Here is a 27730-nt window from a genome sequence, read left to right on the forward strand (position 1 = left end):
TTCAACAAACTCATAGTGCAGAGAGATGCACAGGTGAACGAGCTGTAAAAGAACCAGGAGCATACCAAGAGCACTGGGAGTCCAACACGCAGTAGATTTTGGCTTTGAAGAATGGATGAGTTGGCAAGGCTTCTGAGAAGAGGTAAGGGATACTGAGGGTAGACCTTCACAGAGGAATTGCATTTCGCCACATGGAGAAGAATGACAACAATGCACAAAAAGATGAGGTTGGAAAGGAGAAACGCATCAAGGTAAAATGGCAGAGATGTTCCCTCCCTTACACACACACACACACACGTGCACACAAACACACACGTGGCACAAAAGAACCTGACTGGTTCTGGAACCAAAAGCATTCATTATATGGAGCCAAAGGATACTGATCCCCTGGGTCCAATCAGCTTATGTAGAATTTTTATCATTTTTTAAAAATATGGCTTGCTGTGTATTTAAATGATTGGACTAAATCATAGATTGATTCATGAATATTGGATTCAATAGATTAGCATCTATTTACACTTCAGTTATTGTTTATGCCATTGTGTCAGTTCTATTTCTGATTAGAATCCCTTTCTATTTTAAAGTGTTTCTAGAGCATTTTTTAGAACATAGCACCACTCTCCATTTCCAAATGTAGCACTTTCCCAGTAGTTCAACATGTTCCCTTTTTATTTGTGGCCGTGCCTTCCTTGGTCTCCCTTCAAAATAGCTGCAGCTTGCACTTGTCTGTCAATCTTAGCTGGTGCTGGTGTCTCTGTCCCCCCCGGGTGTTGGTCCTTATCTTCTTCTTTGGCCCAGTTCATTGTGTCTGGGTTGGGATTTCTCCCTTTGCAGATGTGCTCACTGGTTTGGGGGTATATTTCCCTGTGTTTTGTTTGATCACTTTGTTTCACTACTGACTTTTGGTGGTGTTCACTAGAAGGTAGCCCCTACTGCATGTTGGCCCAGGGTTTTAAAAGACTCAGCAAGATGCTATCATGAGTCCTGTTTGTGATATCTTGGGTTGCTGTTTACTAGTACAAATAAATATTTGGAGGGAGGTGAAGAATGCTATCTATATAATTTGACATGCTGAAAGGTACAGAACAGTAAGCAGAGTAAATTTAGATTTTAATTTTTAAAGAAACTATACCACATACGCTGTAACTATATTTTTTCCTCCCAATTTTTCTGGAACTATATGCAAGAAACACACGAGTGGTTACTTGTGAGGAGTGGAGAAGTTGGAGGGCTGGAAAGGACACATGCTTTTGAATTTACCATATACATATATTATTTTTAAACATGTAAGTAAAGGCATGTAACAATCATCTATTTTTGCCTTTGGCTATGTCCATAATAAACCAGTTATTAAGTTTTTACAGCGCCAGCAAAGCTAAAATTAAGAACAGCAGGTGACGGCTGTGACAAAATGAGAGGGAGCAAGCTGGAAGCGCTTCCCACAAAGGAGCGCCCCGGTGGCCTCTCCACTCCTTACAGATGTGCAGACAGGTCTGTCCCAGACTGTCCCTGCGGGAAATTTTGAAACCTCAAACAAAACAAAATCCAACGATACAAACAAAAACTTGATGCCAATGGCATAAGAAAGAGGGAGAGAAACGCGAGACTTAGGACTTAAGACCCACAACCCTGTCTGTCACAAGGACGCCCACTCCAGACTCCTGGGGCCAAGCCAGTGGCGAGCTCACATTGCAGCTCTTTTCTTCAATATATATATTTTATTTATTCATTTTTAGAGAGTGAAGAAGGAAGGGAGAAAGAGAGGGAGAAAAACACCAATGTGTGGTTGCTTCTTGGCCTGGCCTACAACCCAGGCATATGTCCTGACTGGGAATCGAACCGGCGAACCTTTGGTTCACAGGCGGGGACTCAATCCATGAGCCACACCAGGCAGGGTTCACATTGTAGCTCTTGAAATGTTCACAGGACTCGGTCCAGTGTAGTTCTCTGTATATACAATGTAAGAACAATTCCAACTGGACATTCCTGACCTCCCTGACCTGAAGCCTGAAGATGCTGAAAGTAGAGTTTTGTGGTCCTGTCAGCAGGAATTCATTCTCCCATTCTCTCCTCTCTCCCTTTCTCTCTCCCTCTCTCTCTCTCTCTCTCTCCCCCTCTCTCTCCCTCATGCATTCACACACTTAGTAACACAGATGGCCACTCTTCTCTCCATCAAAGCAAATCACACAACCTGCCTAAGGGTGTGCCAACACTGGAAAACACTTAGCGCTGTAGGCGGACAGACCCAGGAGGGGGAAAGAGGATAAAATTGAGTGAAGTAACCAAAAGAGTACAGTTTCATGTTTATATATTTGGAAGTGAACATAAAGTCAGAAACATAGCAGACACAATTAAAAAATTCCTCAAAAACCAGAACAATTTCCGTCAAATCATTGATTAAATTTAACTAGCTACATTTCACATATAAGAAGGGGGACCCCCAAAAATCAGGAATTTGTTTATAAAAAATGTGTATTTATTCTCACATGTTTAAACTTCAGTCACCTTCATACTCTCCATTTCATGCAATACACCTATCAAGACATTTTTTCCACTGCTCAAAACAGTTTTTGAACTCATTGATTGTGATGCTTCTGTGGTTTTTTTGTTTCACCTCTTACATGTAGGCAAAACATTTCCCTTTGAGGACTTCCTTCATCTGGGAAAACAAAAAAAAGTCACTTGCGGCAAGAGCAATTGAATAGGGAGGGTGGGGCACAGCGGTCCTGTTGTTTTTTCATCCAAAAACTGCTGAACACTCAGCGTGGTGTGGGCAGGTGCACTTGGACATCACCCATTGTGAAATGGGCAAATGTGCTGAGTCTTCAAAAACAATGTCACTGAAGCTTAACGCAGCTTCTCACACCACCACCAGCTGGTCTTCTGAACAGATGGGTTCCTAGAACACTTACGTAGCAGGGGAAACCTGTACTGTAAGGGGCCCGCCCTCTAGACGATAACTCCAGATATGAGGGTGGGCCTGTATAACAAGAATCTGTGGGTATATGTTTAATTGTGTGTGTGTGTATATTTTAATAAACTAGAGAAAAGAAATATGAATTGCTGGACCACTCCAATCGCACATACCCGGTCTCTCCACCTCAACTGCCCACCCACCCATCCTGCCCATCCTCCACCCATTGTGTTCTCTTTCTGAACTCCAACTCTGACGGACACTCAGGGTTTAAAAGCCTTCAGTGGCTCCTTGCCTTTAGATAAATTCAAAATCCTAAATGTGTCCCACAAGGTCCTCCACCACATGGTTGCTGCCTTCTGCTCCCCTGTCTTCCGTGCCTGGCAGAGAGGGACTTCCATTCCCTCACACTCCCCTGCTTGTCATGCCCATGGACAGCTGTGCGCTGGGCCCTGCAGCTGAACCGGCTCCTCCCCCTCTACCTGGCTAGCATACTCTTCTTACAGGTAGACATAGATACCAATGTAGACTGCATATTCTGTAATAGAACTTAAAAAACACATTTTAAAACAAAGTCTTAAAATAATAAAAGTAAGTAAAACAAGCAACTTAAACTAGTATAACACTTAGGAAGCAACCCCATTTTTTGTCTTTGGCTATGACTCCCATACATGCAGGAAACCCATTGTAAGTGATAATGTGAGGACTTAATTACAATGCCCCCCAGTTTTATCCAAGAATATTGGTACCCGCTTTCTAAGTGTGCTATACAGGTGCACACATTTAATTCTTCCTAATCACCACAACCAGAGAAATTCCTTGGTGTTTGCTCGCCACTGGGAGCAAAGTGTTTGGTGAGTAGTAGGTACAAATACACACCTGTTGAGATGGGAAGGGGATGAGGTTGAGTGGGTGAAAGAAATGTACTGTGATCACCACCATTACACATGGGTAAACTGACACACCCACAACAAATAACTTGTACAGGTCACACAGCTAGAAAGTGAGCCCAGCCCTGGCAGGTGTGGCTCGGTTGGGTGAGGTACCACAAACCAAAAGGTCCACAGTTTGATTCCTAGTCAGGGGTACATGCCTGGGTTGCAGGTCCAGTCCCTGGTCAGGGTGTGTTCAGTAGGCGACTGATTGAGGTTTCTCTCCGGCATCAATGTTTCTCTCCCCTTTTTCTCCCTCCCTCCCCCTCTCTGTAAAATCAGAAAGTTTAAAAATTTTTTAAAAATAAAAGAAAGTGAGCACAGAGTTCATCATCAGAGGGCTTGTTCTTTACCACTAGACTATGCAATCTGAAATACAACTCATAAAAATATAGACATACATAACCCCATGAATTATAATTTAAAAGCTCTGGTTGTTTCACGGGATCAAGAATATCCTTGGCCACGATACTGATTACACTGTTGCTGTGCCTATCTGAATTTGGGTTGGTGTGGTAGGCAGAATGATGGTCCCTCAAAGATGTCCGCATCTTATTCCCAGGAACCTGTCAGTATGTTGTTACCCTACACGGCAGATAGAAATTAAGGTTGTAGATAGAATTAGAGTTGCTAACCAGCTGACCTGAAATGAGTAGACTATCCAGGATTACCCCCGAAGGCCCAATGTAATTACCAAGGGTCCTTCTGAGTGGAAGTGAGAGGCAGGAGACAGAGACCCAGAGGTATGGCAGCCTGGCATTGCTGGCTTTGAATCTGGAGGAACGGACATGAATGGGTGGCCTCTAGAAGCTGGAAAAGGCACAAAAACAGTTTCTCTAAAACCTCCAGAAGGAACACTGCCCTTCCCATACCCCGATTTTAGCCCAAATGACACTTATTTTAGACTTCTAACCTCTAGGACTTTAAGACAATAAATTTGTGTTGATCAAATGTGCAGTAATTTGTGACTACAGCAAGAAGAAACTAATATAGCTGGGTTGTTTTTCTGAGTTCTTGCCTTGTTAACAGTAACACCTTCCAAGAAAGCGCTGCCTGGTTTTAAGTTGTTTAATGTTTCCTTTTTCTGCTTTTGCCAAAGAAAGCTCTTGACCCCAATTCTGACTTCTCCTTCACATCCTCACCCTCATTTTCCTCAAAACATCAATCTGGCAGTACAACTAAAATGAAGTATTGACTCTGCATTACTGCCGCTATATTGTTATGAGATGAAAAGAACTGACATTTATTTTTTTAAGATATTATTTATTTTATTTTTAGACAGAGGCAGAAAGAGAAGGAGAGAAAGATCAGTGTGTGGTTGCCTCTCACTGGGGACCTGGCCCGCAACCCAGGCACGTGCCCTGACTGGGAATCGAACCAGTGACCCTTTGATTCGCAGACTGGTACTCAACCCACTGAGCCACACCAGCCAGGGCTGTTATTTTAAATAATGGCCTTTACTGTTTTGTGCTGGTATGACTTCAGCAAGGTAAGGCTGCTTGCCACCAACAGAGGTAGACCTTGTGTCTACTGTCTGGAACATCTTCTCCGTCCAAAAGGCCCCCAGGAGGGAGCCAGTGGAATGGACACCTGGGTAGAGCAAGCATCTGTAAACTCACAGGGGCATTTCTCACTGAACTGCTTATGTGGAGGGATCTCAGTCACAGGGAACTCACCATTCTCTTTATGGTGATGTTTTTGTTTTCACTTATTTTTTTAAGAAAAAAAATTTTAAAGATTTTTATTTATTTTTAGAGAGAGGGGAAGGGAGGGAGAAAGAGAGGGAGAGAAACATCGATGTGTGAGAAAAACTGATTGGTTGCTTTTCCCACGTGTCCGCAGTTGGACCCACAACCCAAGCATGGGCCGTGATCAGGAATCGAACCAGTGACCTTTCACTTTGCGGGGTGACGCCCAACAAACTGAGCCACACCAGTAAGGGCTTGACTTGTTCTTAATGTCATTGTTGTCACTGCCTGAACATGGGTATTGGTCTACCAGCCAGCCCACTCTGACCTTTATGCTCAACAGATAATAAGACCAGTTCTCTTCAACAAATGCATTATGAAGCCTGGTTTTTAACAATTCTAACAGAGGGCAGAAGGATTTTCCCAGTTGCTTGGACTGTTGTTTGGGTCAGTTCCACCCCATAGTGGGGCCCTTGTGAGTTTACAGAAAATCCCACCCCACAACCCTTATCAGCTGATGAGAGATTACAAATGGTTCAGGCCAAGTGGCCTGGTGTGGGGTCCAGTCCAGATCTGAGGACCCCGTGCTGCTACCAGCCACATAAAGAGCAGCCCACTGGTCTCATTCACATTCGACTCCTTGGCTCTTTTTGAAAGATCCTAGAATGCATGACAGTCCCTTCCCCTGCCCCTGCTACTAAACTTTACTTCTTTTGTTTTCTGAGGTATCAAGCTTAAATGTCACTGCAGAGAAAATGGACACCCTACCTACTTAGGGCTTCATGATTTAAAATACAATCATTAATTTCCTCCAATTTCTTCCATCCACTGCACCTCACCCCCTTCCTACCAAATCAACAGGCACACATCTTTACCTACTATTAACCAGGCACTTCGCTCAGCACTGGACCTCCCATGGTGTGTAAACATCAAGAAATTCTCTCCCTTATGGAGCTTCCATTTTGGTGAGAAATAAAAATACAATTCAACTAAACACACAAATAAATGTCCATACAGCGACAGGTATACCGAAAACATAGTTTAAATAACGGCAGTAACAGCAAATATCTCCCAGACTATGAAGGAAGACACATGGAAATAAAAGGAAGAAGGGAATCAGCATGACATTGTACTTGGTACTATCGGGACAAGAGAGTGGTACAGTTATATTTGGGTGAATATAACCAGAGCATAAGGAAGTCACTAATCCTACTAAACCCACTTCATTCTTTTCTTGAACAAGTTTGGTCAAAGGGTTAAGCACTCAGCTAGAAAGAAGTCCGGGTATGTATGAAAAATTCTCAGCCTTTAAATCCCAGTTCCGTCTCTTTCCCTCCTAGATAAGTGAGCTTAGACAAGGAACTTGGCTTCTCTCTATAAGCTGAAAATGCATTCTTTCTCATGCATTTGTGGAGACCTTAAAAACAGAATACACAAGAAAGTGGCTGATATATACATAAGACTTCATTACACTGTCTTTGGATCTGGACATAAAACCTGAGTGGGTGGATCACAAACAGGACTATCGACTGCAACTCAGCCCTGAAAAACATCCTTGTTTTTCAACAACAACCTAATAGCAATGAGCATACCGACTGCCCAGATTTTGGTTTCCAATGCTATTCTCCAATAAGAGGAACCAGGGTTCTTCGGAGATATGGCCGATTCTAGGAATGCAGCAGGAAATATACAAGATCGGCCTGGAGCTTTTATGATCCCAGAAGTAAGGAAATACTGAAAACAAAAGTGTGAGTGTGTGTGTGTGTGTGTGTGTGTGTGTGTGTGTGTGAGATGGGGCCATGTCACAGGGGCAGAGGAACCGACTGAAACCACGCCCAGTGGCCGAAGAAGCGAAAGTAATTTGAGCACTAAATTAATAGAATAGTATCAGATGACAATCCAAAGTATAAATGTTCATGAATGCACACTGGCATAAAAATGAATGAATGAGTGAATAGTGGGGGGGGGTGGATACATCTCTCAAACAGAAGAATTCCAAATAATTTATGGAGATACTCCATCCTCAAGGACGTGAAGGGTATCTTATCTTTCTTAAGTGTGATTTGTATATAATGACTTTCCTTTAAAAAAAAACACAGTATGGACAGAGGGATAAAGGCATAACCTGTGGCAGAAACCTGATACACACTGCCGCATCTGGTGAGGAGGGCTAACAGCAACAAAGGTAAGACACGTTCGTAGTAGTAGTACGCACCCTTAAGACGATGCGATGGAAGTGCCACTTTAACTCTGTGCTCTTCCTCCAGGATGCCCCATTAACTCAAGTGTAGTTATTTTTTAAAAACCCAGAGAAATACTAATCGAGAGACATTCTACAGAATAATTCATTAGTACACCTCAAATCTGTCAAGGTAATATGAAAACAAGGGAAGTCTGAGACACGGTCACCGCTAAGAGGAGGCTAAGGAAACACGACTATCACATGTAACGTGGTCTCCTGGATGAAATCCTGGAACAACAACAAAAAAGACATTAGGTAAGAATATAGGAAATCTGAGTAAGGTGTGGGCTTTAGTTCATAATAATATACTAATATTGGTCCACTAATTGGAACAAATGTATCATACTAATATAAAATGTTAATAATAAGAAAAAGTGGGCATAGTATAATATAATTCTCTATACTATCTTAGCAATTTTTATTTAAACCTAAACTATTATAAAATAAAAGTGTTTATTTTTTAAAAAGACACAGAAAAGAAAACATTCTTGCAATGCTAGACCTTGTGGCATCCAAGGGACAATATAAAAAAGACCCCCTCCCCCACACTTGCACATGAATTCCCTATGGGAGTCAGGTCAGAAGAGTCCACCTGTTAGATTTACCGGAAGCCTGAGGAAGGTTATTCTGACCATCCCTCCAAGCCTGTGCTGGTTGTTTCTTGGTTACCATTTCACACTTAGGGTGGATCGTTTCTATTCTGACTACTGAATAAGAATAGCAGAGTAAAAATGGTTTTCTCTGTTTTTAACTAGTGATGATTCTATACTAAAGTCACAATCTTTTTTACTTGACATGTAGGATGGTCAACAAACCCGCAACTTTCTCAGCAGTTTTGTGACAGTTCCTCCAGCCTGCCTCTTTGTTGCCTTTCAGCATTAGTGCATTTTGTTTCTCTGTCTTCAGCATGCCACCAATGGATATTTCAAAATTACATAATGGTTTGATTATGAAGCCTTGCCTTCCCAGTTTGATTTTTCTATTATATAGGTCAGCACCGGTTCCTTCATTGAGACAACCTGCACCTGCCTCGCTCCCCAAGGGACAAAGCTCACATCACTCACTTCGGCAATGAGAGTGCGAGAGAAACTCATTGTAGTAGACGCTGGCCCGGAAGGTTATTTTAACTATTATAATGCCAGAACTTGAATAACAACAACTCATTCTATTTTTTTTGAAGAAAAACAAAAGAAAAAGGACTTCACTGCTTCAGTGCTTAAGATCTAGTGTAATTTCCTAAAGAGGAAACGTTCCCAGGATTTTGAATGTCATGAGCCCAGAATCCTTGAAAATTCTGTTAGAACCGTCCTGTGAAAGTGCTTTGGGGACGCGTTCGTGTCCTCTACCCGCTACTCGATCATTCAGCTTCAGCATCTTTCTAACAGTCGTCCCCTCGGGCGTCCCCTTGAGGGCACCGCGGCCGGCTAGGGTCCCCAGCCCAGACTTGAACTTACTGGAGATGTGCTTGCGGAGCGGATTAAAAGGAATTCTGTCTCAGCAGACGAATGCCCCGCACCCCAGCCCCACAAGTGCCCCGCATACTCCCGACACGCTGGGGGCCCCCAGAAGCCCAGGGATTATAACACCGCCTCGCGCTCCCGCACTTGGTGTGGCCGGCGCCTGCCTCCCACCGACGCCGTCTTGGGATCTTAGCATCTTTAAGGAGTTAGTGAGATTTGCCTTCTGATCACGTCTCCCGTGTCTGCAAACTTAACCCAACTTTTCCAGGAGATAGGAACCTGCTGGTGTGGATCCCTAAAGTTCTCTAACTAGAATTGACCAAACAGACGGTACGGACAATAAACAGAGGCCTGGGGCCCCCCCCGCGCCGGCTCCACGCGCGCCCGCCCCTCCGATTCCCCGCACGCAGGGTGCGCAGTCCGCTGCCCCGCGGCGGACCCTCCGCCCCGAGCGCAGCCCAGCGCGAGCGCCGCGTCTGGTGCTGGAGGCTTGGGGGAGCCGGTCCCAGCGGGAGCGGGTGGGAGATTGGAGGTACCCGAGCAACTTACAGCCCAGGGCGACTACGAGGTAGCGCAGCAGCAGCAGCAGCAGGCGGGGGCCGCTCCTTCTCGCCATCTTCCCGGGCCGAGGTGGCTCCTCCGCGGAGGCTGAGGTCCTGGCGGCCGGAGCGCGGGAGGCCGAGAGGGCCCCCCCGAACTTCTGGGGCTGGGCGGAGGGGAGACTCGTGGAGCGGTGGAAGGGGAGGAGGTGGGAGGGAACTGACCAACCCGGCGGCGACGTCAATGTCTCCGCTGGCTGCCTAAGGCAGGTCCTCCCTAGCCCCGGGATGGGGGTGGTCTGGGCCTTTTGGGGGGGGGGGCGTGTAGCGGGAGGGTGGTCAGAGGGGGCGGGCCGTGGAAGCCCGAGGAGGTGTCGGCTGGGTCCTACTGAGGGGCAGGAGGAGGCGAGGACTGGAAGGGAAGCCCTGCAGGGTCGTCCCCCACCCCCGCGCCGCCGGGATTGATCGGCTTTGTGTCTGGTCTTGCGCGGGGCTGCCAGCTGTCCTCGGGGCCAGGAGCCGGGGCGGGAGGCGCGGCCCCTGGGGGCGGGGTGGGGTGCGCCGGTTTGCTAAAACTCCTGTCTTCGCCCTCCTAGACACAGAACTTTTTGGTTTTGCAGCCTAAAGGTAGAGATTTTTGGAAACTCTGGCGTGGAGCGAAGCAGCCGAGGAGGCGCTCCTGGGAGATGGGGTTCGCTGGCTTTGCCTTCGATACGAGGGTTAAAAATAAAAGAAAAAGACAAAGAATAAAGAAAAGAAAAGAAAAAAACGATCAAGATTCCTGCTGGAAGGCAGGCATCAGCTTTTAGCAATAGCCCGGGGCCCTTTTCAGTGTAAGCATTTTGCCTCTTGGAGAGTTAAGCTGTGTTCTGTGTCCTTTGCTTTTTACGTGTCGCAGTTGGAAGTTCATCTAACAGTGTGAAATATTTATCATGTTTCTTTTTAGTTACATAACTGCCGCCTGTTTTCCACATGTTAAAACTGCACAGCTGCCCTTTGTCAGGTTTATTTTTGGCCTACTGTATTTTTAAAAGAGAAACCCATTATCGCGTGCTTTAAAATTGACCCACCCTACATTGCCCACACCACAAAGGCTAAACAGGCAATTTTTGTATTTGCTCCTAGGGACCAAAATGTCTGGTGCATTTAAGATTATGGACAGGTCTGGGAAAAGGCCATTCCCAAGAAAAGAAATTGTTAGGTATCGGGTTTTTTCTTCTTCAAAGGTAGAAAAACGGATAAAGTTCTGTATAGAAGACAGATGATTTAATGGCGTGCACACGTAGAATTTGGCTAACTCACTGGACAAAGGTGACCAGAGTTTAGATATGCAGAGCTGTGAGGAATGAGGCATCTCTCCTGTTTCCTTGGTGACGGTGACTGAAGCTTAGTACTCAGAAAGGAATGTCAAAAGGGCAAAAATGCCAGGGGTCATGCTGCAGAAAAGTAAGCAGGGACACAGATTTAACAACACACTTACTCCAGTTTTACTGGGCTGAAAGAGGAAAGATACTATGCTGTACAAGAAAGGCTGTTGGCGTCTTCTTATTCTCGCCACAACTATGTGTCTTTTGTTCCTCCCTAAAGATACACACACACAAAAGACATATTTTAAAAATATTCTGTGACAGCCTATGTGAATAACTGATTAACTGAGCTATTTTTTTGTCGCCCAGGCCAGGCATTTGTCAAATAGCTACAATGTGCTGGACGCTGGTGGACAGTGATGAACAATGCTGTGTTTTTGTGGCTAACAAGCTCACAGTCTGGAGGGGACAGGGAGTCCTGTCTGGGAAGACCTCTGATACCACTTGCTAAGTGTTACGGAGGACAGAAAATAATAACAGCTGTTTTCATCCAGTGCTTTGTCAATGACGGAGTCAGAATAATGCAGCATCTAATTCCCCAACAACTCCGGATGGGAGAAAATGTTATTTTTACTTTACAGATGAGAAAAACTTGCTGAGAGATGCTAAATGGTGTACCTGTGCAGGACCCTTATTTTCTTTAATTTTGATTTTTTCCCTGTGATTCAAACCGGCTTCATCCAGCATCCTGACTCACGCACCTCCCTCTCCCTTGCTTAATCATTAAGCCCTCAGGACCACGAGGTTTTGGTCAGCCTCTAGTAGTCGTAGGAACAAGGTCCTGGATCTCTCCACTATTGAATCAGAATGTTCAATCAAATTAAACATAGTATCTTGGCCTCGGTTGTGTTTTAGCTCCAGACCCAGGAAAGCAGGATGATCGCACAAACAAAATTCTTGTGAAGTTGGACAGAACCACTCCAGGGTTGACATCAGGACCAGACGCAGCGATCAATCAACCCCCCTACCCCAGCACCAACCAGTCAGCAGAGACCAGCACTCTACCTCTTTTAGTCCAGGATAAATGATTTCCCCCCAATGTAATCCATCCCCCAGGAGCCACTGGGGAGCCAGGTCTTTGAGCAGTAGCTCACTTGTGACTCTGGGCGTGGTGCCATCTCCTTTTTAATAAATCCTTACTTTCTTGGCTGCAAACTCATGTTCATGTCTTACTGGGCTTTGATGAATACAGGCAAACACACCCCTTTCGTCTGGTAACAATGGCTTGTTCAAGGTCAAGAATAAGGGGGTGGATATACTTCTGTTGCAGCTCAGGAAGCCCTTGGGATGGACTAAAGAAATAAGTGTAAATATATCATCAGCATCTCCTAGAACAGTGATCACCAAGGTGATCTGCTCCTCAGAATCCCCTAGAATCCTTAAATATGATTCTCTGCTTAAAATTATGTTAAAGTTCTGACTCCCAGAAGTTTCAATCTCAGGGGCACCCATGGAGCTGTATTTGTAATAAGCACCTTGGCTGATTCTGATGCAGCTAGTCCAGGGACTGGTATTTGAGGACCTTTCTAGAAGATAGGAGAAGCTATGAGAGCAAATGAATGAGAGCAATCAGGAAAAATGTGAATATTTTTCTAGAGATAAATCTAAGAAAATAAATACAGCAAGAGGTAGGAAAAAGACTCATGCCAAAAAAAAAAAAAAAAAAGAATCTAGACATAGTCTTTCTACTCTTCACAAAAATTAGCTCAATATGGATCACCAACCCAGAACTATAAAATTCCTGGAAGATAATAGAGGAGAAAATCTAGATGACCTTGTGTCTGATGACAACTTTTTATTTTTTTAAATTTATTTTTATTTATAGCTGACATACAATATTTTATTGGTTTCAGGTGTACAACATAGGGCTTACAAAGTGGTTGTCACTTTAAGTCTAGTATACATGTAGCACACACATAGTTATTACAATATTACTGGCTATATACCCTCTGCTGTGCTTTACATCCCCATGACTGTTTTTATAATTGGAAGTTTGTGCTTCTTAGTCCCCTTTACCTTTTCCCCTCATCCTCCCATCCCCCTTGACTTCATGCTCTCCAAAGGACAATTTGAAGGGAATTGGAAGACAAGGCATAGACTGGGAGAAAGTATTGGTAAAACTCTATCGGATAAAAGACTGTTATCCAAAATACACAAATAACTTTTAAAACTCAACAGTAAGAACACAAATAACCTGATTAAAACATGGGCCAAAGACCTTAACAGACATCTCACCAAAGAAGATGGCAAATAAACATATGAGAAGATACTTCATATCATATGTCAACACAGAAATGTAAATTAAAACAACATTAAGATACGCACCTATTAGAATGGCCAAAATACAGAATATTGACAAAGCCAAATGCTAATGAGGATGTAGAGCAAAAGGAATTCTCATTCGTTGCTGGTGGAAATGCAAAATGGTACAACTGCTTTGAAAGACCGTTTGGTAGTTTCTTAGAAAACTAAACATACTTTTACTACACAATCCAGCAATCACAGCCTTTGGTATTTACCTAAAGGAGTTGAAAACTTATGTATCTACAAAAACCCACACACAAATGTTTATAATAGCTTTACTCCTAGTTGCCAAAATTTGGAACCAACCAAGATATCCTTCAGTAGGTGAGTGGATAAACTGTGGTACCTCTGGACAATGGAATAATCATCAGAGCTAGAGAGAAATGAGCTATCAAGCCCAGAAAAGATATGAAGGAAACTTAAATGCACATTGCTAAGTGAAAGAAACCAATCTGAAAAGGATATGTTATGATGTGATTCCAACTCTATGATGTTCTGGAAAACTCAAAACTCTGGCGGCAGTTCAAAGATCAGTGGTTGTCAGGGAACAGGGGAGAGCCAAGGACGAATATGCAAAGCACAGAGGATTTTTAGGACAGTGAAACGATTCTGTAGGGCACTACAGAGGTGGATGCATGCCATTATACATTCGTCCACACCCATAGAATGCACAAAACCAAGAGTGAACTCTAACATAAACTATGGGCTCTTGGTAATGCTATGCCAGTGTAGGTTCATCAATTATAACAAATGTACCACTCTGGTGAGTGATGTTGACAATAGGGGAGACTGTGCATGTGTGGGGGCAGGAAGAATATGGGAAATCTTTACCTTCTGCTTAATTTTGCTGCAAACCTGGAACTGCTCTAAAAATTAAAGTCTAATAAAAAAATTGAAAGAAACAAACAAAATGGAAAAATACAATAAACTAAAAAACAAACAAACAAAAGAAGACCTACAGGAAGAACACAAGAAAGAGCAGTCAAAAAAGTATGAGAAGAACTAGGAGAGAATCAGGAATCAAATGGGCAGGTGTTTATAGTGTTGAATGCTTTAAAAAAAAAAGGATTGAGCACCGTCGCCCGCATTTATGCAATACTCGAGGGCATTGACACTTAGACCATAGAGAAAGCAAGCCGTAATCAACCTGCAGAAAATATTTACACCCTTGTGTTCTGTAGTTAATAAAGTATAAAACTAGTGCATAAGATAACAACATAACGAAATGATTACAAAATCAGCAGCAGGATAGTGAAAGGAACAGCAATAGTTAATACTGCTTCACGAATGAGTGGTTGGAAGTTGCTTTTACTATTGTTCTGCTTTTGAGAATCCCTACCCCAGGAGCGAGGGACAAGTTGTAGGGAGTCCCTCCAAACTGTTCCAGCCTCCACGATCATACTGTCCCTCCCCCACCTGCCACAAGTCATAATCACTTTCACTGGGACACTAAAAGCAGTGTTGTCAAGTGAACATAATTGGGGACTTGGTGTTTTAGGACATCTTACCATTTTTCAGTCTTTCCTCCCACTCTAATTCTAAATTTGAAGTAATGTTGAGGGGTGTGGAGGCACTTGCCTCAAACAAGCAACACAGAGAAGGGCTGGATTTAAACGGAGTGACTTCTCACAACAGCTCCGCTTTGGTATTTCTGTGCTGGGTGGGTTATTTTTCCTCATGGGTGTGGAGAAGGTGCTGGGAACTGTGCCCACACTCTGCAATTTAGAAAAAAGAGGGGAAAAAAATCTTCCATTTTCAAAACCACACAATTCCCAAGTGTCTCTCATGGAAATTTGCAACTCCTGTAGGTAGAACTTAAGGTCTTTAACCAATGGGATTCTCCTTACATACGTATCCCTCGCCTTTATTTCCTCAGCTCATTTTCTGGAATAAGCCTGATTTCAGGATTCCATTCTGATGTGCCCATGAGCACACACCTGCTTGGGCTCAAACCACAGTTCTTCCCAGACAAAGAAACCTATTCAGAGAAGCTCCCAGCGTCCCCGGCATGTAGCCTTCGGCATTCTCCCCAAGTGATATCTTTCTTCTAGTACATTACAACAATTCAGTGCTCTAAATTTCCTCCAAGAAGGGACAAAATAGCCTCACCTGCTTCTGATGACTACAAGCAGGAACACTCCTTCTTTCATGTTCTTTTCTAAATTACTTAGAATGACTAAGGTGATTCCATCTGCCAATTAAGTGAAGTCCACCGGCAGTCAGTAAAGTCGTTATTAATGCTTTCTTTTTCAAAGCTTAATAGTTAGTTTTTATATTGAGTGACATTTGGAAATTTTATAGGGAATGAGATAATATGAAAATGATTTTTAAAAATGGAATTTACTTGGGGGAGGAGCTAGCATTTACCAAACACTGGCCAGGGGCAAACAAAGGATGGGCAGGCACCCATTACTCTGCAAGCCTGGAATCATAACAGCTAAAATGTGGGGAAAACCTAGAGGTGATTTCTAACTCCACCCCCTTCCTACATAACCCTTTCCTTCATTTCACACTTAAGGATGACTAGACTCCAAATGGTGACTTACTCAAGATCACACAGCAAAATAAAAGAGCTGGGCCTGGAATGAATACTAGTTATGTCTTTCCTCTGCAGTCCCCAAATCAGCATAGATCCCTAGACATTGTCTGGGAGTGGATTTGCCATTTCCTTTGTAACTTGACTCAAGCTGTAACTGATTTTTTCCCAGCGATCCCTGGCCAAGGACAACCACATTTAATGTATGTCCTTTATCATGGAAGGAATGGGGCAGGTAAGAACTGTCCACTGGACTGCGGTTAAACTCAAAGTGTTGGATCTGGGGTGATGCAGCTCAGAGGAGAGGGTGCTGAAAAGATTTGGGATACATTCAGTGATCCTTCCATTTGGTCACTGCTGTCCCTATCACTCCTAAAGACAATGGTGATATTAAATGTTGGTATTTATTAAGCAGCATATGCCCGGCACTGTGTAAAGCACCTGCAGGCATTATCTAATAAACAACTTTGTGAGGAGGTACTATTGACGATCTTACAGATTAGAAGAAAGCCTTTGAAAAATTAAGCCCCTGACCTAGGTAGGACCAGGCATCTGTAAAATAACAGAGCCAGATTTAAACCCAGGTTTATCTGATTTCCAAGATCCATGTTCTTACCCACTAAGGCAGCGGTCCCCAACCTTTTTGGCACCAGGGAATGGTTTCAGGGAAGACAATTTTTCCACGGACAGGAAAAAGGTGGAGGGAGTGGGGAAGGACAGTAGGCAGAGCTCAGGTAAGCTTAGCTCATGCGATTCCGAAGGTTCCTAATGGGCCCCAGACCGATGCCGGTCCTGGCAGGCCCAGGGTTGGGGACCCCTGCACTAAGGTATCCGAAAAGATGGACTCCCACGAAATAATTTTTTTCCCTTCTAAGGAGAAGAAAAAGCCATCCTGAATGTTGGCATTTGATCTCTGCAATGACAATGTCATCTTCGTTTGCTTGACACTTGATATTTTGCAAATCTCTTTACACACATTTTCTCTTTGGATCTGCAACAACCCAGTGAGGAAGCCGGGAAAGGTATGACTATGCGTGTTGTAATAACCCTATCTGTAACTGACAGGTATCAGTAAGTACTTGATAAACTTTACATGGCAAAGAATCTCACTTCTGCGTGATCAGTATTCAGTTACTCTGAGTGACCAGCTGGGTGGAACGCAGCCTGGAGACATGGGAAGCATGCTGAGGGAGTCTGGCTGGCTGCGATAGGGCCCTACTTCTCTGTCTGGTTTCAGAGGAGACTCAGAGACTTGGTGACCCCCCCACACTCACACAGTTAGTGACTCCAGACCACTGTCTCCGAAGACCTTGCTATTGCCCATTCCCTTGCTTCAGTTATCCCCCATGTCACTCCTTAGTCTACATAGCTCAAGCTTAGATCTGTCTTCTTTACTCCAAGTCAGTTTTCCTTGCTTTTTAGAACATCTGTACATAGATGCACCACTCAAAATCAATTAAAATTCATTTAAAAATTACAATCAAGTCTAAAGTTGAACTGATCTCATTACCTCTCCGCCCCCGTCATTTTTCTCCACCTTCCCCCTCCCTCCTTCTCTTCCATTCTTTCTGTCTTCCATTAGCCTATATGAAATAAGCACCTACTGTAGATCAGCCACTGTGCTAATGGTGGGAGGCACAGTTATGTGCAGTCACAGGCAAGGTCCCATCGTGTGCTGATGTAGGTGGGGGAGACAGACATCCACCAGGCAAAGCAAGCGTGTATACCAAGGGAGGTATTCATAAGGTGCTTACCTAGTTGGGAGGTCAGGGAAAGCTTCTCTCAGGGAGTGCCACGTAAGCTGAATTAGGAAGGAACTAGGAGGAGAAAGGTGGAAAGAAGAGTCTATGAGAAAAGGAACATCATGTGAAAGACCTGTGCATTGGAGTGCCACTGCTAAAACCTTCAGTGGCTTCCGGCATCTTTTAGAATAAAAGCAGCGTACACAGTAGTTCCTCTTTATCCGCAGTTTTGCCTTCCATGGTTTCAGTTACCCTCAGTCCACTGTGGCCTGAAAATATTAAATGGAAAATTTCAGAAATAAACAATTTGTAAATTGTATATTGTGTGTTGCTCTGAGTAACATGATAAAAATCACTTACAGTACCTTTCCATTCCACCCAGGATGTGAATCATCCCCTTGTCCAGAGTATCCAAACTGTGTATGCAACCCTGCTGTTTGTTAGTCACTTAATGGCCATCTGGGTTCTTGGGTCATCTGTCTTGGTATTGCGCAGTGCTGGTGTTCAAGTAAGTCTTATTTTACTTAATATTGGCCCCAAAGTGCAAGAGTAGTGATGCTGGCAGTTGCGATACGCCCAAGTGAAAAGATTATATATATACACACACACAGACACACACACACACACACATAGTTTGGTACTATCTGAGGCATCGGGCATTTGCTGTTGGTCTTAGAATGTATCCCCCATGGACAAGGCAGGGACTACTCTGTATCAGGGCTTCATTATTTTTCTTCATTATGCTCCCACGGGGCTTTGCACTCGGGTTTTCATTCTTTTTTCCTTCAGTATTATCTAGCATTTATTGAATAATTGCTAAGCACTTTTCTTATTATCGAATTTAGTCCTTCTAATAATCGTATTAAATAAAGAAATATGTTGTTTCCATTTTACAGATGAAGTCATTGGGACAAGGGGATTGAGTGACAGGCCCAGAATCATAAGAGCTGGCGAGCGGCAGGATGAGGCTTGGAAGGGCACCTGGCTGACCCCAGACTCAATGTGCTTAACTTATGTTCACTGCTCCTCTTCCACCCCCATCGCATCTGGTCAAGGCTGGCTCATCCTTCTGTCTCTGCTCAACTGCCCTTTCCGTAGGAAACGTCCCTGCTCTTCCCGACTGGATCAGATCCTATTACTACCAGCCTTCACTACCCCCTTCCTCTCTGACCTCATAATTGGGATTTTATACTCAATCGCTCACAACCAGTAACCAGCAATAGGCTGTGGGCTCCATAAAGGCAGACTCCCTCTAACTTTTGGCTTATTATTATATTCTCTTTGCCTAATGAAGTGCTTATCAGTTAGTAAATGCTCAGTAAATATTTCACTACGGGATGAATATATAGATCTATATATTTTTGACAAGAGTTTGATTGTTCTGTATGTTTTTCTAACCTACTGTCTCAGTTCTGGTTGCTTATAACAAAGTACCACAGACTGGGTGGCATATAAACAACAGAAGTTTCTTTCTCATAGTTTAGAGGCTAGAAGTCGAGATCAGGATGCTAGCATGACTGAGTTCCAGTGAGCGCTGCTCACTTGAGCTTGCAGAGAGCTGACTTCTCATAGTGCCCTCACATGGCGGGAAGACAGTAGCCAGCTCTCTGGGCTCTTCTTACACAGGCACTAATCCCATTCATGAGGGCTCAACCCTCACGATCTAATCTCCTCCCAAAGGCCCCCACCTCCAAATACGATCACACTGAGGTTAGGATTTCAGCATGTGAATCGAATTTTGCGGGGACTCAGACATTCAGTCTGCAACACCCAACAATATCTTTTTTAAGCATTGGTGCTTTTAAACTCCAGTATCTCTCTGTGGCAATCTCATTGTGAAGTGCTCTATTTTCACTATCCCCTTTGGTTCTCCATATGAAGGAAAAGAGTTGCACTGAGGTCCAGTGCCTTTCCTCAGGACACCCAGCTGGTCAACAACACAGGATTCCAGGTCTGTTTCTGTCTAAAGCCTTTACTCTGTAACACCGCCCTGTTACCGCCACTCTTCTCACCGTCTTTCCAAGTCAACCAACCTACTGCAACACACACACACACACACACATCAAATACAACTCAACAGCAAAAAAAACAAGCAAACCACCAAACCAACAATCCAATTAAAAAATGGGGAGAGGACCTGAATAGGCACTTTTCCAAGGAAGACATGCAGATGGCCAACAAATCTATGAAAATATGCTTACCATCATTAGTTGTAAGGGAAATGCAAATCAAAACCACAATGATGTATCACCTCACACCTATTGGAATGACTATAATCAATAAGACAAGAAATAACAAGTCTTGGAGAAAATGTGGACAAGAGGGAACCCTTGCATAGTGCTTGTGAAAATGTAAATTGGTGCAGCCACTATGGAGGATAGTGTGGAGGTTCCTCAAAAAAAAAAACCCCAAAACAAAAAACAATAGTGCTACCATGTGACTCAGCAATCTCTCTTCTGTGTATTTATGCAAAGAAATTAAAAGCATCTATTCATAAAGACACATGTACCCTTATGTTCATTGCAGCGTTATTGACAATAGCCAGCACATGGATGAATGGATAAAGAAGATGTGGTATATACATACATACAATGGAATACTACTCTGCTGTTAAGAAAGGAAATATTGCCATTTGTAACAACATGGGTGGATCTTGAGAGTATTGTAGTGAAATAAGTTAAATGGAAAGGGAGAGGAACCATATGACTTCACTCATATGGGATATAAAACAGAAAGCAACAAGCAAATAAAATAAAAAACAAACCCACAGATCCAACAGTATGGTAGTTACCAGAGATGGCGTGGGGGCGGGAGGAGGACGAAGAAGGGTAAAGGAGGTCAAATGCTGGGTGATGGAAGGAGACGAGACTTCAGGTGGGGAGCACCCAACAGAGTGTAATGATCTCGTATTATCACGAACGTATACGCCTGAACTTTATATGATGTTGTTAGCCAATGTTAACCCAGCAAATTTAATTTTAGAAAAAAGGAAGCTGTGAACTACATCGGTATGTACTTGTACTCTTGTCTAATTATTTCCTCGGGATAGTTGGTGAGTAAAAAAATCAGGCGAATTTTGAAGTTTCTGATTCAAGTGGCCAAACTGGCAACAAGAACCCTTCAGTCTTTAGTAGTGGATTTTATTCCCTGCGTATTTGCCAAGAGAGTATTCCCGCTGTTGTGCCAAAAAAGAAAACCATGATTGAAAAATATTTTTGCACTTTGGTTAATTTGTCTTGGAGTGCAGAAAAAAAAAAAAAAAGATCGAACCCACCGTAGCCCTTTTAATGTGGGCCGAGTCCTCAGGCACCCTTCTGAAGTGCAGAATTTGGTTCGTACTCCCAATTAATGAAGATAGATAGGAGAGCATGTAGCAAAAACAGGCTGCTTGTAATTCATTTGGTGTTTACTATGGACACTGCACACATTTTTCTCTGCTGTGTCTGCATAAACCTTCAATTTCCTCGCATAATCAATTTTTAATGCCGATGAAATTTTATACCTAGAATAACTTTTCTTACCAGTGTCTCAAGTGTGTTATTTCATCTTTAAGATTTTGGGGAAGGGGTCAGAGAACATGAATAAACTTGATTTACCTTGCTACAGCAAAAATGGGGTCAGAGGGGCAAGGAACAGAATGATGCCTTTTCACTCCCAAAGATGGAGGAATTCCACTGTGTTCTTGCATCTGTCCTCTGTAAACCAGGTGGATAGTTTCACTCTTTCCAGAATGTTCTTTTTGGCCCTGCTGACTGGGAGAGCAGCAGAAGTTTAACAATTAGTTCCACAACTGATAACAAAGTGACTGCATTCTGTCCATCACACAGGCCGATTTATGTCTCTCTGGAGAAGTCACATTCCCCCCCCCCCCCATAGGATAGCCTTTAAAATCCTCTCAATGTTTCACCGAATTTTAATGCTTGCTTAGTGCCTTACAGATGTGAGTGCTCCTAGGAATTGGAACAGTTCTAAAATATATATATATCTATGTTTTTTGTGGACTGTAATAAAATCGGCCAGGCTGTGGTTCCTTGAAGGGCTGGGAATCCTCCCAGGGACAGAAGTTCAGATGCTTGTCTGCTGGCTTGGAGCCAGCGAACACGGTGCTGGGGACAGTGGAGACTGGAAATGGCTCCCGGGGTGGATGCTGGTTAATGAGCAGGATACGGCGGTTACAGGCCATGCAGGAAACGACCATCCTTGTCATTCTTTCCTGGAACAGGGACCGAACACCCTGGAGGACTAAAAATCAAAGGTGGAGATATCCTGGTCATTCCAGAAACAATATTTTTTTTCCTAGAGACATTCTTAGATAAACCACCTCTGGAACTTTGGTTTCTCACGTACAGAAAATGGGACTGAGTATGTGGCTGTGAACACATTTTCAACGATGAAACTAGGCTACTTTTATGTCTGAGTCTTAAAATTCAGAAATGGCAAATAAACAAGTCTTCTAATGACCACGTCAAGCGATATTGCTGCTAGGAAGCTGTCAACATAATAAGCAAACCGTCTTCAAGGACTACAGATATTTTTCTTTCTCCTCTTGCTTCCCTCCAGGAGTTGTTTAAGATATCCTTAATTTTATCCTAGTAAGTCAAGCATGTTGGAATAGAAAGGGAAGTAGGAAGCTAAAAGAAAGAGATGCCTTGACTATGGCGTTTGAGTTGGAGTTTATAAAATATCCGTTTCTTCTCTCTTCTGATGTCCCTCTCATCATTTTTCTCTCTTCTACTCTCCCTCCCTCTTTCTGCATTCAAAAACTTGAATGTGTTGACTGAGATTCTTAATTAAGAAAAAGGCACTGGTATATAGCCAAATCTTTCCACAGCATTTTTCAATGAGGAGAGCTTTGACCTTTGGCCTAACTTGACCTCAGTCTTTGTTAATAGTTTAGAATTAAAGAGAACTTGGCTCTCTGTTGTCAGAGCCCCTCTGGAAACCCCCAAAAATAATGTCTCAGCTGGAATTCAGACCAATTCAGCAGGTCCAAGTTTTTTCCCCTTGTCTCCTGCTAGTAGGGGAAAAAGTGATGAGAATAATAATGGAAACTTTGTGGTACTGAAAATCTCTCCAGTTTCAACCTCAAAAGTTTTAGTGAAGTATAATTCATCTTTTATGGAAGAAAATGTCATTTAAAAATACTCAGAAAAATAAGGGTGATAAAAATGTCATAATATCTGTAACTTATTAAAATACTTCAGGAAAATATAGAAGGAGCAAAATGTGGCAAAGGGTTATTAACCTAGGAAGTGGGTAATTGGCATTTGTTATACTATTTTTTCTTCTTTTCAGTATGGCTGAAATGTATCACACACATTTCAAAATTTCATACATGTAACAAAAAAGTTAATGAAAAATTAACCTCATCTTCATAAATAAGAAGCAAAGTATATTAAATTAATATGGTATTTTTCCCCCATGCTAACTTGCCGGCTCTTTAGAATAATAAAACAGATAAAAACTCTTTACTCTGCTACTGGTTCCAAGAGAAACGATCACTATCAAAACAAGCTTAATTTTACAGAGGCCTGTACTTCCAACTGAGAGTTGGACGGCCAATTCATTGGGGGAAGAAAAGCAGAAATTTCTCTTCATTGTTTTTACCTTGCTCTTTCCAACAAATTCTAACACCCCTGCTTTGGGGGAGAAAAAGAGCAAAGGAATGAAAAAGATGGGAGGCAAGGCAGCCAGACACAAATCCGTAGGGATTTCTTGCTTAAAACAAGTAAATAAAATTGACCTTTCTCAACAGACAGACAGACAGACAGACAAATGACACCCAGTTCTAAGTTTAAAAAATATTACTGATAACTTTTAAGAAAGAAACTTGCGTAGTCAGGACTTGAGAGAGAGGGGTGGGGGAACTGAACTGCTCTTCAGGGTCTGTGCATGTTTTTCCATTTACACGTTAACTTCGTGTTTCCCGACTTGGGAGAGGATTGCACACCGTACAGTAAACCAGTGCTTCTCCGACTCTAACAGCATGGGAAGCAACTCGGGATGGATCTCATTAAAATGCAGATTACGATCCAGTGGGTCTGAGATTAGGCTGAATGTCTGCATTTCAAACGAGCTCCCTTGCCTTGGCTGGTGTGGCTCAGTGGATTGAGGGCCGACCTGTAAAGCAAGGGGTTACTGGTTTGATTCCCAGTCAAGGCACATGCCCAGGCTGCGCCAGGCGGGCCATGTCCCCAGAACAGGGTGCATGAGGGGCAACCCCACATTGATGTTTAGCTACCTCTCTTCCTTCCTCCCTTCCCCCTGAAAATAAAAATAAATAAAATCTTAAAAAACAAAACAAAACAAAAACAAGCTCCCAGATGACGGTGGTGCTGCTGATCAGAGGACCACAATAAAGAATGAGGAGACATGCCAATGGAAATTGAATAGCTACATCCTTTCCTGCTACTGACTGACAATAAGGGCGATTGCTCATCCTACATTTTCTTTCTTTTTTTAAAAGATTTTATTTATTCATTTTTAGAGAAAGGGGAAGAGAAGGAGAAAGAGAGGGAGAGAAACATCAGTGTGTGGTTGCCCCTCACGTGCCCCCTACTGGGGACCTGGCCCACAACCCAAGCAAGTGGCCCAACTGGGAATCGAACTGGCGACTCTTCACAGTCCGGCGCTCAATCCAGTGAGCGACACCAGCCATAGCTATATTTTCTTATCATATAAATCTGAATATTCCAGGCCATGAATTCTCAATGGGTCAGTATTGTTCCCAAGAGGGAGGAAATTATTTGATGAAGGTAAAAAGAAAGCTTAAACAGATACACAGCATATCAATAGTATTGAAAAGTCATGGGGGCTTTTAAGAAAATGTCTAAAAGCAAAGCTACTTAAGGAACATACAATGAAAAAAAGCTTGAGAACCATTGCTCTAAACTATTATAAAATCTTGAGAAACTGGTGCAAGTGAAAATCAACCAGCCAACTTGTTTATAAATTAAATAGTCAGTTATCAATATTTGGGTTATCTTACTGTTACTGAACGAAAGTGGGGTGTGGCTGCCCGCCACCACTCACAGGTAAATTCCACAGACAAAGGGTGGTGGGCAGGGAAGAGGCCTTTATTGAAGTGTTGTACAAGTTGGGAGAATGGGGGAGCTCCCTAGCTCCAGGCTCATCTGTTCCATAAAACACAAACAAAGCCCATTTATTTCCAGAAAGACTAAAACCCAAAACAATGCCCAGAATTCCTATTCCATCCTATTTGTCCTTTGGAGCTCCAGGTGGCTAAGCAGGTTACTGTCCAGCTTCCGGGTCCCTCCTGGGGTCCAGCACTGCCATCACCGTGCGGCTTCAGAACTTTCCAGGACCTGCAAGTTCCTGCAAACCCTGGCCCCCACGTCGTGCTGGGAGTCCCAGAAGAAGAGAGTGTGTTTCTCTCTTCCCTTGTTTTAAATCTCCTAGTGCACACTTCTGTGGGCTCTAGGAGGAGGGTGGTGGGAGACAGCCAATCCTTTTCCTATGCTGGACTGACAAGTTAGCACCTCCCCCTGCCACCATGTTGACCTTTACGGTAGACATGGGGCTGACCCTCTGGTCCCACCTTCAGTGAGGGACCAGAAGGAGGTAGGAGGCTTTTCCCTTTGTCCATCACTCTCTAACTTTGCACACTCTGTGCAGGGCCTCCTCCTGCTGCATTTGTTGGGGCAGGGGTAGAGAAATCTGTCATCGGCGCCCACACTAGCAGCTTGTGGCTTCATCCTTGTTGTCTCGGTGTCTCCTGCGACTGCTCCCTCACTCCAGGGCCTGGCCAGGCACTGGTATCATTCCCACCTAGATTCTCAAATTTTCATTGACAAACGCGACAACACACTGGGTTGAATTTTATAGCGTTTCAAGCATCTGAATATTGTAGATTGCAAAGGAAAGGGATGAGAATAAAATACACAATGATTACAAGAGGCGATTTATACCAACAAGAAAATTAACCTAAACTGAACACAAACCAATTAGATTATAAATAACTGAAAGATTTAAAACTGAGATTACAAACACACTCCCCCTTTTTCCCAATGTTTTAAATGTGCACTGCTCTCTAAGTGCATTTTTTGTACTCTTCATCTACTCTATGTATAACTGTTTTTCTAAGTATGGTATGAGTCCCTTTAGTTGTTACACACTCGATACAGAAAATTTTTAAATAAATAACGCATAGTTTTGACTAACTGTGGACATGCACTGAACTACCTCCTATGCCCAAATGGCTGGGCTGACAACTGATTGCAACGCAAAGAGGCCACTGCCTTCTGCCAGGTTAGGGAGCCCAGCAAAGGCGTTATTATGCGAAGTGGAGTGAAAAACCGCCCAAGTCTGGGCTAGAACCAGTCCCAGGAGGTGCGGAGTACGATGATGCCAATGACAGTACCTGAGCTTGTCAACTGTGCCTGTCAGTGCCTCGTATGTATGAACTATTTTAATCTTCCCCACGTGCTATGAGACAGGTATTGTATTTACTCCAATTTTTCATATGATTAATTAGAAGCATTAAGTGCAAATAAACTTTAATAAGTGAAGGGCTAGGAAGTGGAGAGGAGGGATTTAAATGTAGGCAGCTTGACCCTGGAGGCTGTGATGTCTTTTTTTAATTCTTCATATATATATTTATTTATTTGATTACAGTTGTCCCAATTTTCCCCTCTTTGCCCCCCTTACCCAGCACCCCCCACCCCCACTCCCACAGTCGGTCCCCACACTGTTGTTTGTATCCTTGGGTCATTCATACATGTTCTTTGACTGATCTCTTCCCCTCGTTCCACCATTATCCTCTCCCCACACCACTCCCCGGCAGCTGTCAGTCTGTTCTACCTTTCTGAGTCTCCAGTTCTGTCTTCCTCCTTAGTTTATTTTGTTCATTAGATTCCTCTTATAAGTGAGATCATATAGTATTTTTCTCTCAGTGACTGGCTTATTTCATTTAGCATAATTGCCTCCAGTTTCCATCCATGCTGTTGCAAAAGGTAGGAATTCCTTCTTTCTTTCTGCTGCATAGTATTCTCTTGTGTGAATGTATCACAGTTTTTTTAATACACTCATCTACTCATGGGCACCTAGGCTGTTTCCAGCACTTGGCTACTCTAAATAGAGCTGCTATGAACATAGGAGTGCATAAGTTCTTCTGACTTGGCGTTTCGGGATTTGTAGGATATATTGCCAGCAATGGAATCACTGGGTCAAAAGGCAGCATTCTCTTAGAGGCAGTTTCTGCTGGCTGCACTGAGCGGGGGTGCTTTTGGGTTGTCAGGACCCAGCCTGTGTCTTCTCCCCAGGGCACTGTCAAGATTGGTGACAACAGACATGACCATAAGGCTGGTAGTAGTGTGCTTTCATTCCTGACTCCAGTGATTTATGTTTTCTTTTGGGGGCCGGTGGTCAGTCTACCTAAAGGCTTGTCAATTTTGTTTGTCTTTTCAAAGAAACAGCTTTGGGTTTCATTGATTTTCTCTATTGTTTTTCTGTTCTCTATTTCATTAATCTCTGCTCTAATCTTTATTTTCCTTCTTATGCTAGCTTTGTTTTTTTTTGTTGTTGTTGTTCTTCTTATTCTAGTTCCTTTATGTATAGAGTTAGCTATTGACTTGAAATTTTTTTATGTAAGCATTTGCAGCTTAAATTTAGGAAGCAATGGGAATTATCTTTGGCCTGAAGAATAATCTGATAGAACACCACCAGTAAGAATGTATTGTAATTTTTCTTGGATGCTTTTACTTAACCTCTGATTCTATGACCAGGCACATTCAGTATGCACAAGCCAAATTCATCAACTCCAGTAGAGCTTTCATTTTAATAGTGACAGTCATCGAAAAGAGTTCACATACTTTTTAATTTTGAAGGATGACTTATTTGATGACAATTGTGAAACATTCTCAAACCTGTCATGTCTAGTAATTCTGCAGGCTGAGAAATTGTTACTGGCATTTGCAAGCATGGCAAAAATGTAATAAACTGTCGCCAAACCATTTGCTTGTGTGAATGCCAAGGTCTCCTTCCCCAC

The 27730-nt window shown here is 43.1% G+C and overlaps 1 protein-coding gene and 1 long non-coding RNA gene across 3 annotated transcripts in view; one reads left to right on the plus strand and one right to left on the minus strand.

Annotated features, from left to right (window-relative positions):
- JAM2 (junctional adhesion molecule 2) overlaps window positions 1-10344 on the minus strand; it is a 52038-nt gene extending 41694 nt beyond the window's left edge. Inside the window, exon 1 of one of the 2 annotated variants that reach the window (XM_024560102.3) lies at window positions 9786-10344. In XM_024560102.3, the coding sequence (XP_024415870.1) occupies window positions 9786-9852 (67 nt within the window). In that variant the 5' untranslated portion in view covers window positions 9853-10344. The remainder of the gene's footprint in view (window positions 1-9785) is intronic. The other variant, XM_045196906.3, reaches the window with a different exon arrangement.
- Window positions 9672-12283, plus strand: LOC123479920 (uncharacterized). Its single transcript, XR_006655739.3, has 3 exons — window positions 9672-9804; window positions 10396-10608; window positions 11998-12283. It is a non-coding gene; the product is annotated as an uncharacterized lncRNA (long non-coding RNA).
- Window positions 12284-27730: the final 15447 nt, after the last annotated feature.

Source organism: Desmodus rotundus, chromosome 2, assembly GCF_022682495.2.
Source record: "Desmodus rotundus isolate HL8 chromosome 2, HLdesRot8A.1, whole genome shotgun sequence".
Classification (NCBI taxonomy): domain Eukaryota; kingdom Metazoa; phylum Chordata; class Mammalia; order Chiroptera; family Phyllostomidae; genus Desmodus; species Desmodus rotundus.